The sequence below is a fragment of the Hyperolius riggenbachi genome, chromosome 4 (genome assembly GCF_040937935.1).
Source record: "Hyperolius riggenbachi isolate aHypRig1 chromosome 4, aHypRig1.pri, whole genome shotgun sequence".
Taxonomy (NCBI): domain Eukaryota; kingdom Metazoa; phylum Chordata; class Amphibia; order Anura; family Hyperoliidae; genus Hyperolius; species Hyperolius riggenbachi.
The window spans coordinates 478307617-478320516 of NC_090649.1; the positions used below are offsets into that span (position 1 = coordinate 478307617).

The 12900-nt window shown below is 43.4% G+C and overlaps 1 protein-coding gene across 1 annotated transcript in view; it reads right to left on the minus strand.

The window, feature by feature from the left end:
- LOC137504866 (spermatogenesis-associated protein 7 homolog) overlaps positions 1 to 12900 on the minus strand; it is a 220918-nt gene that overhangs the window by 133241 nt on the left and 74777 nt on the right. The window contains exon 4 of the mRNA XM_068233460.1: positions 1712 to 1759. Coding sequence (XP_068089561.1) covers positions 1712 to 1759 — 48 coding nt within the window. The remainder of the gene's footprint in view (positions 1 to 1711; positions 1760 to 12900) is intronic.

The window sequence follows — 12900 nt, forward strand, 5'->3', positions numbered from 1 at the left end:
GTGTTACCATAGACTTTTATTATGTGCGTTTTGGCAGCCAGTCTGCATAGTATGCAACACTGCGCAAAGTTGGATCAGCACATCACCAATCAGAGGTGTGCTGAGCCCCCCCAAGAAACTACAAACGCACCTTGAAACCAAACAGAAGCTCTGCATATACACCAATAAGCAATGCTATTAAATGGGAGCAGCTGAGCAAAGTTACTTACATTTGTACATGGCGAGGAAAGGAACAGCGCTACTTAAAAACAGATTGGATCCTTATGACTACCTGCTTGAGAGTGCAAGCCCCACTAGTGGGATAAAATACACACCCAGCATTCAAATAAAATGCACCTGTCTACCATTGGAGGATGTTGGTTTCCGTAATAGCTTGCATGCAACTTATTAAGTACTCGTCCCTCCCACTGCGAAGAAGTCATCCCCCATGGGAGGGGCCCTAACACTAACTAATCCTAAATATTATGCAACACTACCAGCGTCTGTAGAATTCTTACTGTAAATTGCAAGTGCAACGCTGGTCCTTTTGCGTCCCATAGACTAACATTGCTGCATAAAACTCAGCATTTCACGCTACGCTAGCGTTTCTGCTATGTGTGCACCCGGCCTTAGAGTATAATTTGACCCTGTTGGGACATGGTGGCTGACGCCCATGCATCCACCACTCCATCCATCTGGACCATCCAGGAGAGAAGGAAAAGGTTCCACACAATGCCGTTCCAAAAGTATAAAATCGACTTTAGTGATTCAAGTGTAAAACACACAACCAAGTTGCTAACATGTTTCGGACCCCCACTGGTCATAGTACAAGTTAGTACAAGAAATTAGACAGGCTAAACTCTCTAAATACATACAGGGTTCATTTCTTTATGCTTTCCTTCTATCCTGTGCAAGAGTTCAGGTCCACTTTAAAGGACCTCTGTCCTGAAAATCTTAAAATGTAAAATATATGTAAACATATACAATTAAGAAGTATGTTTCTTTTAGAGTAACATGAGCCATAAATTACTTTTCTCCTATGTTGCTGTCACTTACAGTAGGTAGTAGAAATCTGACAGAACCGACAGGTTTTGGACTAGCCCATCTCCTCATGGGGGGTTCACAGGGATTTCTTTATTTTTAAAATGCACTTAGTGAATGGCAGTTGCTCCGTCCAACCGCCAAAAAAGTGTTCGGTGAACAGGGAGGCTGGCCAGCACCTTTGTATAAATCCTTTTCAGGGAATGTCTTTATAAAGAATAAAGGCCATGCTGAGAATCCCCTATGAAGAGATGGACTAGCCCAAAAATTGTCTGTAATGTCAGATTTCTACTACTTACTGTAAGTGACAGCAACATAGGAGAGAAGTAATTTATAGCTCATTTTACTCTGAAAGAAATGTACTTCTTATTTGTATGTGTTTTAAACTTTAAGATTTTTGCAACAGTTCCTCTTTAAGGGCACCACATTTGATGCAGGAGACCAGGGCTTGACTCTTGGCAAGTCTTCATAATGCTCCAGGGTGGCCTTCTGAGTGCGCCCCTAGTGGCTGCAGCTCTCAAGTACTTTGAGTCCAACTGGAGAAAAGTTCTATAGAAATGTTAGTATTTCATTTTTTCACAACCAACGGTCCACTGGGTACATGGAAAATATAGCTGTTCTTTAGCGCTGATGTATGGTGGGAGTTGTGCATTGTAATATATGTGAGTATACAATCTCAAACAGTACTTACACTTAACACTGCTCGACAAAGTCTTTGGTGCAGAAGTGTCAACAGCCGCTGAGTGAAAAGAAGATAAAATTAAAATTACTTTAGATAAAGTATACAAAAATTCTACAATAGGGGACAGAGTGGGTTAGAAGGGGAGTGAAAGAGAGAGAGATAGGGCTTGATTCACTAACCGGCGCTAAGCGTTAGGTGGTTCTTGCCCATAGGACCCCACACAGTGCGCACAGCGCGGCAGCCTATGATTAGTGCGCAATGCGATGATAACGTCGCACCCACTGCCCTTGTACAGAAAACGGTGCATCGGGTGGCCGCCGCTTTGGTGCCATCCGATGCGCCGTCTTCGTCGCACCAGGTGCGACAATTAAAGGGCAGCGGGTGCGATGTTATTGTCGCATCATGCACTAATCATAGGCTGCTGCTCTGCGCGCACTGTGTGGGGTCCGGTGTGCGATGTAGCTTTGCGGGCTATTAGTGCCCGCAAAGCTACTTATGGGGCACAAAGTGTCTTTTCACACTAAATCTTAGCGCCGCTTTGTGAATCAAGCCCATAGAGGCCCATATGCAATTAACTTTTTCTCCTGAGTTTTTTCCGAGGAGATCATTTTTCATCTTGTATTTAGGATAACTTTTCAGCACTTTGGAATTGAAAAAGTACCAAAAAGTAGGTGAAAAAGTACTATCAAAATTATTTTGAGTGTTTTCTTGCTTGATGAGGATTTAAAGTGAACCAGAGACGAAGCATCCTCATGTATTTACCATATATATCAGTGGGAACATTAGAGAAAACACCCACCCTGCTCTCTGCTTCATCCTTCACTGTTTAGCCTGCTTCTCATCAGCCCTGATAAAATCCCTGAGTGAGCATTCAGTCTGGCTTTGCTCAGGAATCATTATAGCTGAGTCATTATAGCAGAGCCACAAGAGGGCAGGCTTGGGTTTGAGAAGACATCAGAGAAGACAGGCTCAGCTATAATGATTCCTGAGCAAAGCCAGACTGAATGCTCAGTCGGGGATTTTATCAGGGCTGATAACAAGCAGGCTGAGCAGTGAAGAATGAAACGGAGAGCAGGGTAGGTGTTTTCTCTAATGTTCCCACTAATATATATGGTAAGATACATGAGGGTGCTTCGTCTCTGGTTCACTTTAATGCTCCCCCCCCTCCAACCAGTGTTCATACCCATTGCTTTGCCTCTCTTTGGTGACCCTCATAGCTTACGGGCCCATCTTGCAATGGTCATAAAACGTGTGACCATCGTGAGCTTCACACCCATAACAAGTGCAGCCACAAAAACACACCCCTTTATTGGAGGAAAGGGGTTAGTTATTGGGGCCCCCACAACTCTGGGCTGCTCCTATGTAGTAACACCCCTGGAATGGGGTAGAAGAGAGACCCAGGGGCCAGGGAGGCCCACTCCTTTTCCCTCCATGACCTTCTTACCCCCTTTAACTGGCATAGCTTTACATGCTCCAGTGCCAGTCCTCTCTATCCACTTCTCTGTACACAGGGGCGTATCTGGGTAGTATAGTGCCTATGGCAAACAATGAAACTGCGCCCCCCCCCCTTCAGTCAGAGCCCCCCTTCCCCTCTAAGAACAGCATATTTTCTCGTGTACATGTGTTATGGTTGCTTGTGTGTTTTTGCTCAGGATATTGCTTAGGTTACTTTTTTGGAAATATCTCGTTCTTCACTCTCTGTCCTCTGTTCTAACACTAAGCACAGTGCACCCTACATGCATAATTTAAGTAGCCATATTTCCCAGATAACAGCATTAATCTGATGTCTGAATGACAGGGAGGCATGGAGGCAGGCAGGCTGGTGCAGCACAGTGGCAGGCATGGCGCCCATGGTGCTGTGGCGCCCGTGGCACATGCCATGCCTGCACCCCTCTAGATACGCCTCTGTCTGTACAGCATAGCTCTTCTCAACTCCCAATGTAGGTCACGTGACAATCATCAGGAGCCTATAGAGCAGAGGTATACTGTGCAAGAGTGGCTGTGGTGAACAAGAGAGAGGACTGACCTGGTGCTGGAGCAACAAGTGAAACAAAGAGAGAATGAAGAAGTAAGAAACTAGGATGAGGGGCAAGGATAGAGTGAAGGACCTCTGATAGAAATGGGGGTCTAATCAGCATTGCTCAATAAGTTACACATTTACATCACATAGCAAAAAACTGTATTTACAATGACGGTGAATTTGACAGCATATGTTTTTTCTACAAACAGCTGCTACGCGTTCCACGTTATAGGCTCAACCGTTGTGTAAAACAGCCTGAGTCTGCCCTGTAATAATAGGAATAATGTACACAGTTTACTCTGGGCTATGGTAGACTGTGTACGCTATGGGAAGTCTGGCTTGCACTGTTACACCATCTGGGAATCGGTGAATATAGCGAGTTCAGCACCGCGCCATTTATCTCGGTATATTATATTCCCGTCTATCTAATCTCTTTATGGCGCAGCCTCCCCTGCTGCAGGGAGAAGCGGGGTGGATGCTGCAAACGCCACACAGTCAACACGACGCTTCCCGCTCGACCTTATGGAGGAGAATTTAATAAACTCGTGTGGGAATCGTCAATCGTACAACCGCCAGCCGCTGCAGAAGCCTTCCCTTCAGAATAACTCGTGTGACTTATTGACCTTCACTTAAAGTGCAACTAAAGTTTTCCAGCAAGCTACAGAAGCACCTAAACTTCGCTCCCCTGTGTATAAAAATATTTATAGACACCTTTTTTAGTATTTTAAGAGCAGAAGAAAAATGTTCTGATTGTCTTTGTAAGTCTGCTTAGAGATAGGGTCAGTTCTAGACTTTCTGCTGCGTGAAGCAAACTTTGGAGGATGCCCTGTGCTCCCTGATCCCCCCCTCGAAATGCTGATGTATGATGTATATATACCTCCTAACATCATATACAGTATACCTAATATCATCTATACCCCCCAACACCAGCGAGAGATCCCCAGTCAGAGGGGAAGCTTTAGTATTGTATTTCATTTTAATATTCCAAAAAAGTGCAGAAAATTGTACGCAAAAAAACTTCAATCACATAGTAAAGTGCATATAACTGGTAGAAAAAAGGCAACAACATCGATTTGTTTCGGGTCCACGACCCTTCTTCAGGCCTTTACACATACAGTGAGTATCTATAAAGTATAAAAATACAGTACAATTAAAAATACAGTACAATTAAAAATTGTAAAAAGACTGCAAAACCATTAAGTTGTGATGAACCGTGACAGAGAACACCAAGGAAAGGTGAAGTTTGCATAGAATAGCACCCCACACAAACCAACGTGTAATGAGAAATGGTAAACACCACTCTAACATTAAGGTTGCCTTTGAACGCAATGGAGCCCACCCCACTTTAGTATCCCCAGTAGCTCAACATTTTTGGGAAACCAAAACATTCTGCTGGCCAGCTTAGATTTTTGGTTTTGGAGGTTGTGGATAGATCTAGAAGATGAGGGGACCGTCAGGCTTATCGTGGACCCAAAACAAATCTATGTTGTTGCCTTTTTACTACCAGTTATATGCACTTTACTATGTGATTGAAGTTTTTTGCATACAATTTTCTGCACTTTTTTGGAATATTAAAAAGAAAAAGTATTTTTTTGCAATTTCTTGGTTTCCTGTGTTTTTTTACTATATCCCTGATTATTAACTAGTTCAGGTGGAGGTGTTTGTGGTGCAACCACAGGGATTGTTCATCCATTGTTTACTCTCCCAATACAATACTACTGGTCTATACCACTAGGGAATTTTTTTGTGATTTTTTGTGATTCTGATTCAATTGATTGTGATTCAATTATTGTGTTTTTTTTATATTTAAATGACCTCAAAGGAAATAAATACGCTTGTGGAGGAATCCCATATTGCTATTCATACTTTTTCTTACTTGGAGGATGACGTGCAATGTATATTAAGTAATGTCAAGGGTCATTGTCAGTTTTTGTCTGAAGGGAATAGCAGTTTTTGTGATTTTGAAGAACTGGAGAAGCCTGAAAAACAAATCATTGATTTGGATTTGCATGGAGAGACTTTGGCTGAATATTATAGAGTATCACGAATTTCAAGAGGTGGTCGTTCACAGATACATCCTTTTTTGTTTGAAAACGATACTGAAGTTTTGAAGGCATCCTTAACAAATCTTCATTAGATATTATCTTGTATATTGAATGGATTTCTATGAAGTTGCCTGATCTGGAGAGTGAATCTTCAGAGATTCAACTTAAATTGCGGGAATCTCCTCCCAAGAGGAGTTTACTACGAACATTACTGAATTGGAGGTTAGACTTGACCGTTATCGAAAAGATTTAGAAATTATTAAAAAATAAAAATTTGTTAGAGATTCAAAAGATTATACTACTGGCTTTGTCTATAAATGGCAGCAAAAAGAAAAACAACCCATGGTGGTTTGGAACATCCAAGACAAAGATACCGCAAACGTACACCAAAATACAGATTGGAGCATCCTGTCTCCCCTACTTCCTCAGTTGGCTCTTCTGCTTCTGGCTCCTCTTTTTTAGGGTCTATAAAAACCGCACGAGGGGCCCAGGTGCCAGATCCACAATCAAAGGTCCTCAGGTCATCAAGAGCAGTTACTACAAGCGGGACTGCAGTTAGAGACTAGTTCTCCTGTGGTAAATATATCTGATTATACGTTGTCAAATTATGAGTTATCGGTCTTATCAAGGGGGTTGTCATTTAGTTCCACTTCCACCCAGACTTTTTTAAACTGGATTCTGAATTTGCCAATTTTTTAAACAACGTACGTTGGAAGGGCTATTGGTCCAAATCTAAACAGTTTGTTACTGTCTCTAGGGATAGAAATCATGCATTGTTTTCATGCACAAACCTTAATTTGGAAACAGCCTCGTCCCATAAACCTCCAGCTGATAATGTCCACATTGAATCTTTCATTAAGTTGGTTAAACATGATCTTGAATCTTTAGAGTGTTCGTTCAAAAGAAGCATGTTACCATTTGTGTGTCACAACATCACAAAGGAAGAAAAACAAGCTCTGACTAACCTTAAGGAGAATACATTGATTATTATTAAGAGTGCAGATAAGGGTGGAGCAATTGTTGTTATGAACAAGACTGATGTTAATGAAATTAAACGACAACTGGGTGATGCTAATTTGTATTGTAAACTTGACTGTGATCCTACCTTTGGTTACTTACGTGATCTCAAACTTGTCCTTGAGGAGGCCATGTCCAATGATGTAATTGATCAGAAACTATTTGAGTATTTGTATAATGACCAACCAGTGATCCCAGTTATATATTGTTTACCTAAATTACATAAAAATCCCCTACATCCACCAGGGAGGCCTATTGCGGCAGGTACAGACTCTGTCTTTATCAGAGTGGCAATTTTCTTGGATCGCGTTTTACGTAAATATATGATTAATCAATCCTCATACCTTCGTGATACTTCTGATTTTATTAATACCATTAAGGATATTGTACTTCCACATGAGGATTGTTTACTCATAACTTTAGACATTGAGTCTTTGTACACATGCATTCCTCATCAAGATGGTCTGCGAGCCATAAAGAATGTATTATTAGAAGACCGGGAGGTTAATAATCTACAAATTACTTTCGTTTTGGCATTATTGGATATGGTTCTCACAAGGAATTTTTTCTTGTTTCAGGATGATTTCTATCTGCAACTACGGGGTTCGGCCATGGGGAGCAATGTGGCTCCAGTCTATGCCAATGTGTTCGTGGAGAATTTTGAGAAAAATTGGTTTACACCCACGAACTGTTTCGCCATTATGTCTTAATTCGGCAATGTTATATTGACGATATTTTTATCATTTGGACAGGGACACGTGAGTTATTTGATTGTTTTTTCTCTCAATTACAACAGGCTTCCTCCTCCCTCAAATTTACAGCCAATATAAGTGACAATGCTATTCCATTTTTGGATGTCCCGTGTGGGACGTCTCCTGAGATGTGACTTATACAGTAAACTTACGGATCGCAACACGTTGCTGGATTTCCATAGTTTCCACCCTAAGAGACTTTGTTAAACTCTTCCTAAGTCCCAGCTCAAGAGAGTCAAACAAATCGTTAGTGATCCAAACACTTCATATTGTCGGTTAGAAATGATGTCTAGAAAATTTATCGATAGAGGATATCCCTCCAGTTTGGTGTGTCGCTTCAGGAATGAGGTAGCAGGGATGAGCAGGAGCTCTCTTTTATCCCCGAGAGTTAGCCGTAGTTCTACAGAGCGTGATGACAGGATGGTTCTCGCTACTACTTTTAACACACTGTCTAATCAAATTGCCTCCTTAGTAAAAAAAAACATTGGTATGTTCTGTCGGCCCTGAGTAAAGAAATTCCAGCCTTTAGGCAACCACCGATGATGGCATATAAAAGAGCCAGATCAATTCGTGACAAGGTGGTAAAGGCAGATGTTGGGCCCTCATTGAATAGATCAGAGTCGGTTGGCTCCATTGCGAGTAGGCACCTCTCCGTGTCTTCATTGTATTAACTGTCAATATGTGATCAAAGGTAAAGAATTTAATCACCCTATGAGAGGTACACCTATTAAGTTACGACACTGTGACGTGTGATTCGAGCTTTGTAGTTTATGGTCTTAAATGCCCATGTGGCAAATTTTATGTGGGAGAAACCACTCGTCCGGTTAAAGTACGTATTGGTAAACATCGCTCTAACACTAAGGTTGCCTTTAAATGCAATGGAGCCCACCCCACTTTAGTGTCCCCAGTAGCTCAACATTTTTGGGAAGCCAAACATTCCGCTTAGATTTTTGGTTTTGGAGGTTGTGGAAAGATCTAGAAGAGGAGGGGACCGTCAGGCTTATCTTTTGAAGAGAGAGGCGTTTTGGATAAAGTATTTGAACGCATTGGCCCCCCATGGCATGAACCTCGAGTATTTCCCATGATCTTGCATCATTCATTGTTATATTTATTGTTATTAACTGGTTTAATTAATGTCTCCTCTTTTTTTTCTCCAGCTTCTTTCTAGCCTTTAATATCTAATTGATGTGGATAGTTCTTCACCCACACACTCCTTTGGGTACAGGTAATTGTGCATGGGCTGTATGCATGGCTCTTCACTTTCTTTCTTTTTGGCATTAAAGTTATTGGCAGGACGCGTGGGGTCACGTTTTTTATTGTTGGATGCGTCCATCCTTCTGCGGTGGATGTGGAGATTTGGACGTTTATGTGGTTTATTTACATTTATTCGTTTTTGCCGGCTGTTTTTCCATGTTGGATACGAAGGAAGTGACGTGTGTGCCTATGCATTCCTGTTATAGGAAGTTTACTGGTAGGTTGTTTGCAGCTGTTTTTCCACGTTACATGTGGAGGAAGTGACGTGTGCACTCCAGGGTGGTTCCGATACAGGAAGTGAACTGCTAGCCGGCGTTTTATAATACACATCAGTTCCTTTACTTGGTTTGTGTATCTGCTATTGATTTATTGCATAGTCTAAATTGTGAACAGGTGTGGACTTTTATGAGCATGCTCAGTATCCCTCTGTGTAAGGTATTTAACCCATTCAGGTTCCGTGGTTTTCACGTGAGAAATGTTCACCTACCATTCATTAGCCTATAACTTTATCACTACTTATCACAATGAACTGATCTATATCTTGTTTTTTCCGCCACAAATTAGGCTTTCTTTGGGGGGTACATTTTGCTAAGAGCCACTTTACTGTAAACGCATTTTAACAGTAAGAATAAGAAAAAAATGGAAAAATTCATTATTTCTCAGTTTTCAGCCATTATAGTTTTAAAATAATACTGTAACGATTGTGGAACTTTCCCCGTGATCAGCGCACAACGCGTGTGCTGACACGGCGGAAATCCTCCACAAGCGTATAATTTGCAGGAACCCAGCAAAAGGTGCTACGCACCCATAGAGGGAAAATTCCTGTCGGCAGATGGCGCTGGGGAGTGCAGAGGAACCAATCCTCTGTACCTCCACAAATGCCAGACAGGAATTGTACAAAACGCAGAACGCAATCGCAAGAGAGGCGATTGCGAATGAGAATGAGCAAAGGGACAGGTTGTATGTGTGTGTGCCAATCCAGTCGCCGCCCCGCAACCGCACACACACAACAGCAGATATGAAATAGGAACGCGATCGCGAGAGGTGCGATCGCCAGACAAGACACAAGGCAGATCAGAACAGAATACGAGGTTAGCAAAGGCACAGCAAATAATACAATGAGGAGATACGGAAAATAACAAATGCTAGCTAACCGCGAACACCGCACTCATTCGCAACAGTGCACGCGGTTATGCGCGGTCTCCACGTGATAAGCACAATAGAGACAAGCACGCCTAACTAACCATTAACAGACAAACATGAAACAGAGGACGCGAGCGCTTGCTTAACTGTTACCTCACCGAGCCTCCAGCAAGCGTAGCAGACAGACACACGAAAACAGGGACAAGCGAGAGATAGGATCCACAGCACTAGCGAAAAGTGGCTAGCGCGATCCAAGTACAGAGTAGCAGAACAGAAGGATCCCCAGCGCCAGCGAAAAGTGGCCAGCGCGATCCCAGAAGACAGAACAGAAGGATCCCCAGCGCTAGCGAAAAGTAGCTAGCGCGATCCCAGGAGACAGAACAGAAGGATCCCCGGCGCTAGCAAAAAGTAGCTAGTGCGACCCCAGGAGACAGAACAGAAGAGATAGCTGGTAGCAACCGCTGCACCAGCTATACTCCAAGAACAGAGATCAGAACCATTTCCTGTCAACCACCATAGGGACAGGACAATGGCAAACAGGCAAGACAAGACAGAACAGGCAATACAGATAATACAATCCTAACAGCACTAGGGAAATTTGCCTAGCGCAGATTTAGGAATTACCCTAAGCTGATGTTCAAACAGAGAGCAAGGCTGACACCCCACCAGGAGTGTTACATAGGACGAAATCCTTATGAACAGCGAAGCATTGTGGGAAAGACATAGTACTTATAGTACATGCCTCCAATGAATGTGGCCAGGCAATTTGCATGACAACGTATGCAAATTCCTCTGCAAGCACAAGCTGCAAAACTGACAGAAGCTGTTCTTTCCAGAGTCCTGCAGCATGCAAACCTACACAATGGTCAAAAGGCTGGCTGCCTGCACAGGCAGCTGAGCAAATCATCACAAATACATGCCTTCATAATTAAAACTCACGTATTGTATTTCCCCATATGTCCCGGTTATTACACCATTAAAATTATGTCCCTATCACAATGTATGGCGACAATATTTTATTTGGAAATTAAGGTGCATTTTTTCCATTTTGAATCTATCACTATTAACAAGTTTAAAGAGGAACTGTAACGACAAAACGGCCCCTGGGGGGTACTCACCTCGGGTGGGGGAAGCCTCCGGATCCTAATGAGGCTTCCCACGCCGTCCTCCATCCGTCGGGGGTCTCGCTGCAGCCCTCCGTGCAGCGGTGACGTAATATTTACCTTCCTGGCTCCTGCGCAGGCGCTCTGACGGCTGTCGGCGCCGAAGTAGGCGGAAATACCCGATCGCCGTCGGGTCTGCTCTACTGCGCAGGCGCAAGTTTCCGGCGCCTGCGCAGTAGAGCGGACCCGACGGAGATCGGGTATTTCTGTCTATTTCCGTGCCGAAAGTCGCCACAGCGCCCCCGCTGGAGCCAGCAAAGGTAAATATTGAACTGACAGTCGGCACAGTCGCCGGCTGTTCGGAGGGCTGCAGCGAGACCCCCGTGGGACAGAGGACGGCGTGGGAAGCCTCATTAGGATCCGGAGGCTTCCCCCACCCGAGGTGAGTACCCCCCAGGGGATCTTTTTAATGTTACAGAGTCTCTTTAAAATAAAAAAAATATAGAAATATTTCATCTTTACATTGATATTTAAAAAGTTTAGACCCTTAGGTAAATATTTACATGTTTTTTTTTTATTATTGTAATGTTTTTTTTTTTATAGTAAACATTTTATTTGGGTAGTTTTGGGAGGGTGGGAGGTAAACAATAGATTTATAATGTAAATGTGTGTTCATTTTAATTTATTTTTAATTTCAGTTGTAGTATTACTTTTTGGCCACAAGATGGCGGCCATGAGTTTGTTTAAATGACGTCACTCTAAGCGTAACACACGCTTAGAGTGACGCATCGGGGAGGGAATGGCCAGAAAAGGCGCAGCTTCCGAGAGAAGCTGTCGCTTTTTCAGCGGGGGAGAGGAATCAGTGATCGGGCACCATAGCCTGATACATTGATTCCCTGGCTACCGAATCCGCGGCCGGGAGTGCGCGTGCACGCGCGCGATCGGCCGCGGGAGCGCGCATGGTTCCTGGACGTAGTTTCTACGTCCAGGAACCAAAATAGGTTAAAGAGAAACTCTGACCAAGAATTGAACTTTATCCCAATCTGTAGCCGATACCCCCTTTTACATGAAAAATCTATTCCTTTTCACAAACAGACCATCAGGGGGCGCTGTATGACTGATATTGTGGTAAAACCCCTCCCACAAAGAAATTCTGAGTACGTACTCTTGGCAGTTTCCTGTCTGTAAACCCTGTTGCATTGTGGGAAATAGCTGTTTACAGCTGTTTCCAACTGTCAAAACAGCAAGCAGCAGCTACATCACTTGCCAGCAGTAAAAATGTCACCATGTAGTAAATGTCAGACTATAAATCAGGGATTTAAAATACTTTACAATGGGCAAACACTGACTAAATCATTTATACATAATTATTGTAAAAATGAAGCACTTTTTTTATTACATTATTTTCACTGGAGTTCCTCTTTAAACCCAGCTCATTTGCCGATTAGTTACCACCCGGTTCGGATGTCCTGCTCCCATGCGGCTTCACTCTTGATATTCTATGTGGTAATATATAGATATTTTTTATTTGATTATACTTTTTACTTGATTATGCTTGTGATCCCTAGCTTAGTATTGAACTACTGGTACCCTTTAGGCTTTAACCTCCTTAGCGGTAACCCGGTGTGTGACACGGGGTAAGCCGCCGGAGGGTGCTGCTCAGGCCCTGCTGGGCCGATTTAAATAATTTTTTTTTGCTGGACGCAGCTAGCACTTTGCTAGCTGCGCCAGCACCCCGATCGCCGTCGCCGCGCGCCCGATCGCCGCTATCCGGTGCGGCGCGCGGCCCCCCCCCCCCCAGACTCCTGCGCTGCCTGGCCAATCAGTGCCAGGCAGCGCCAAGGGGTGGATCGGGTCTCCCAAT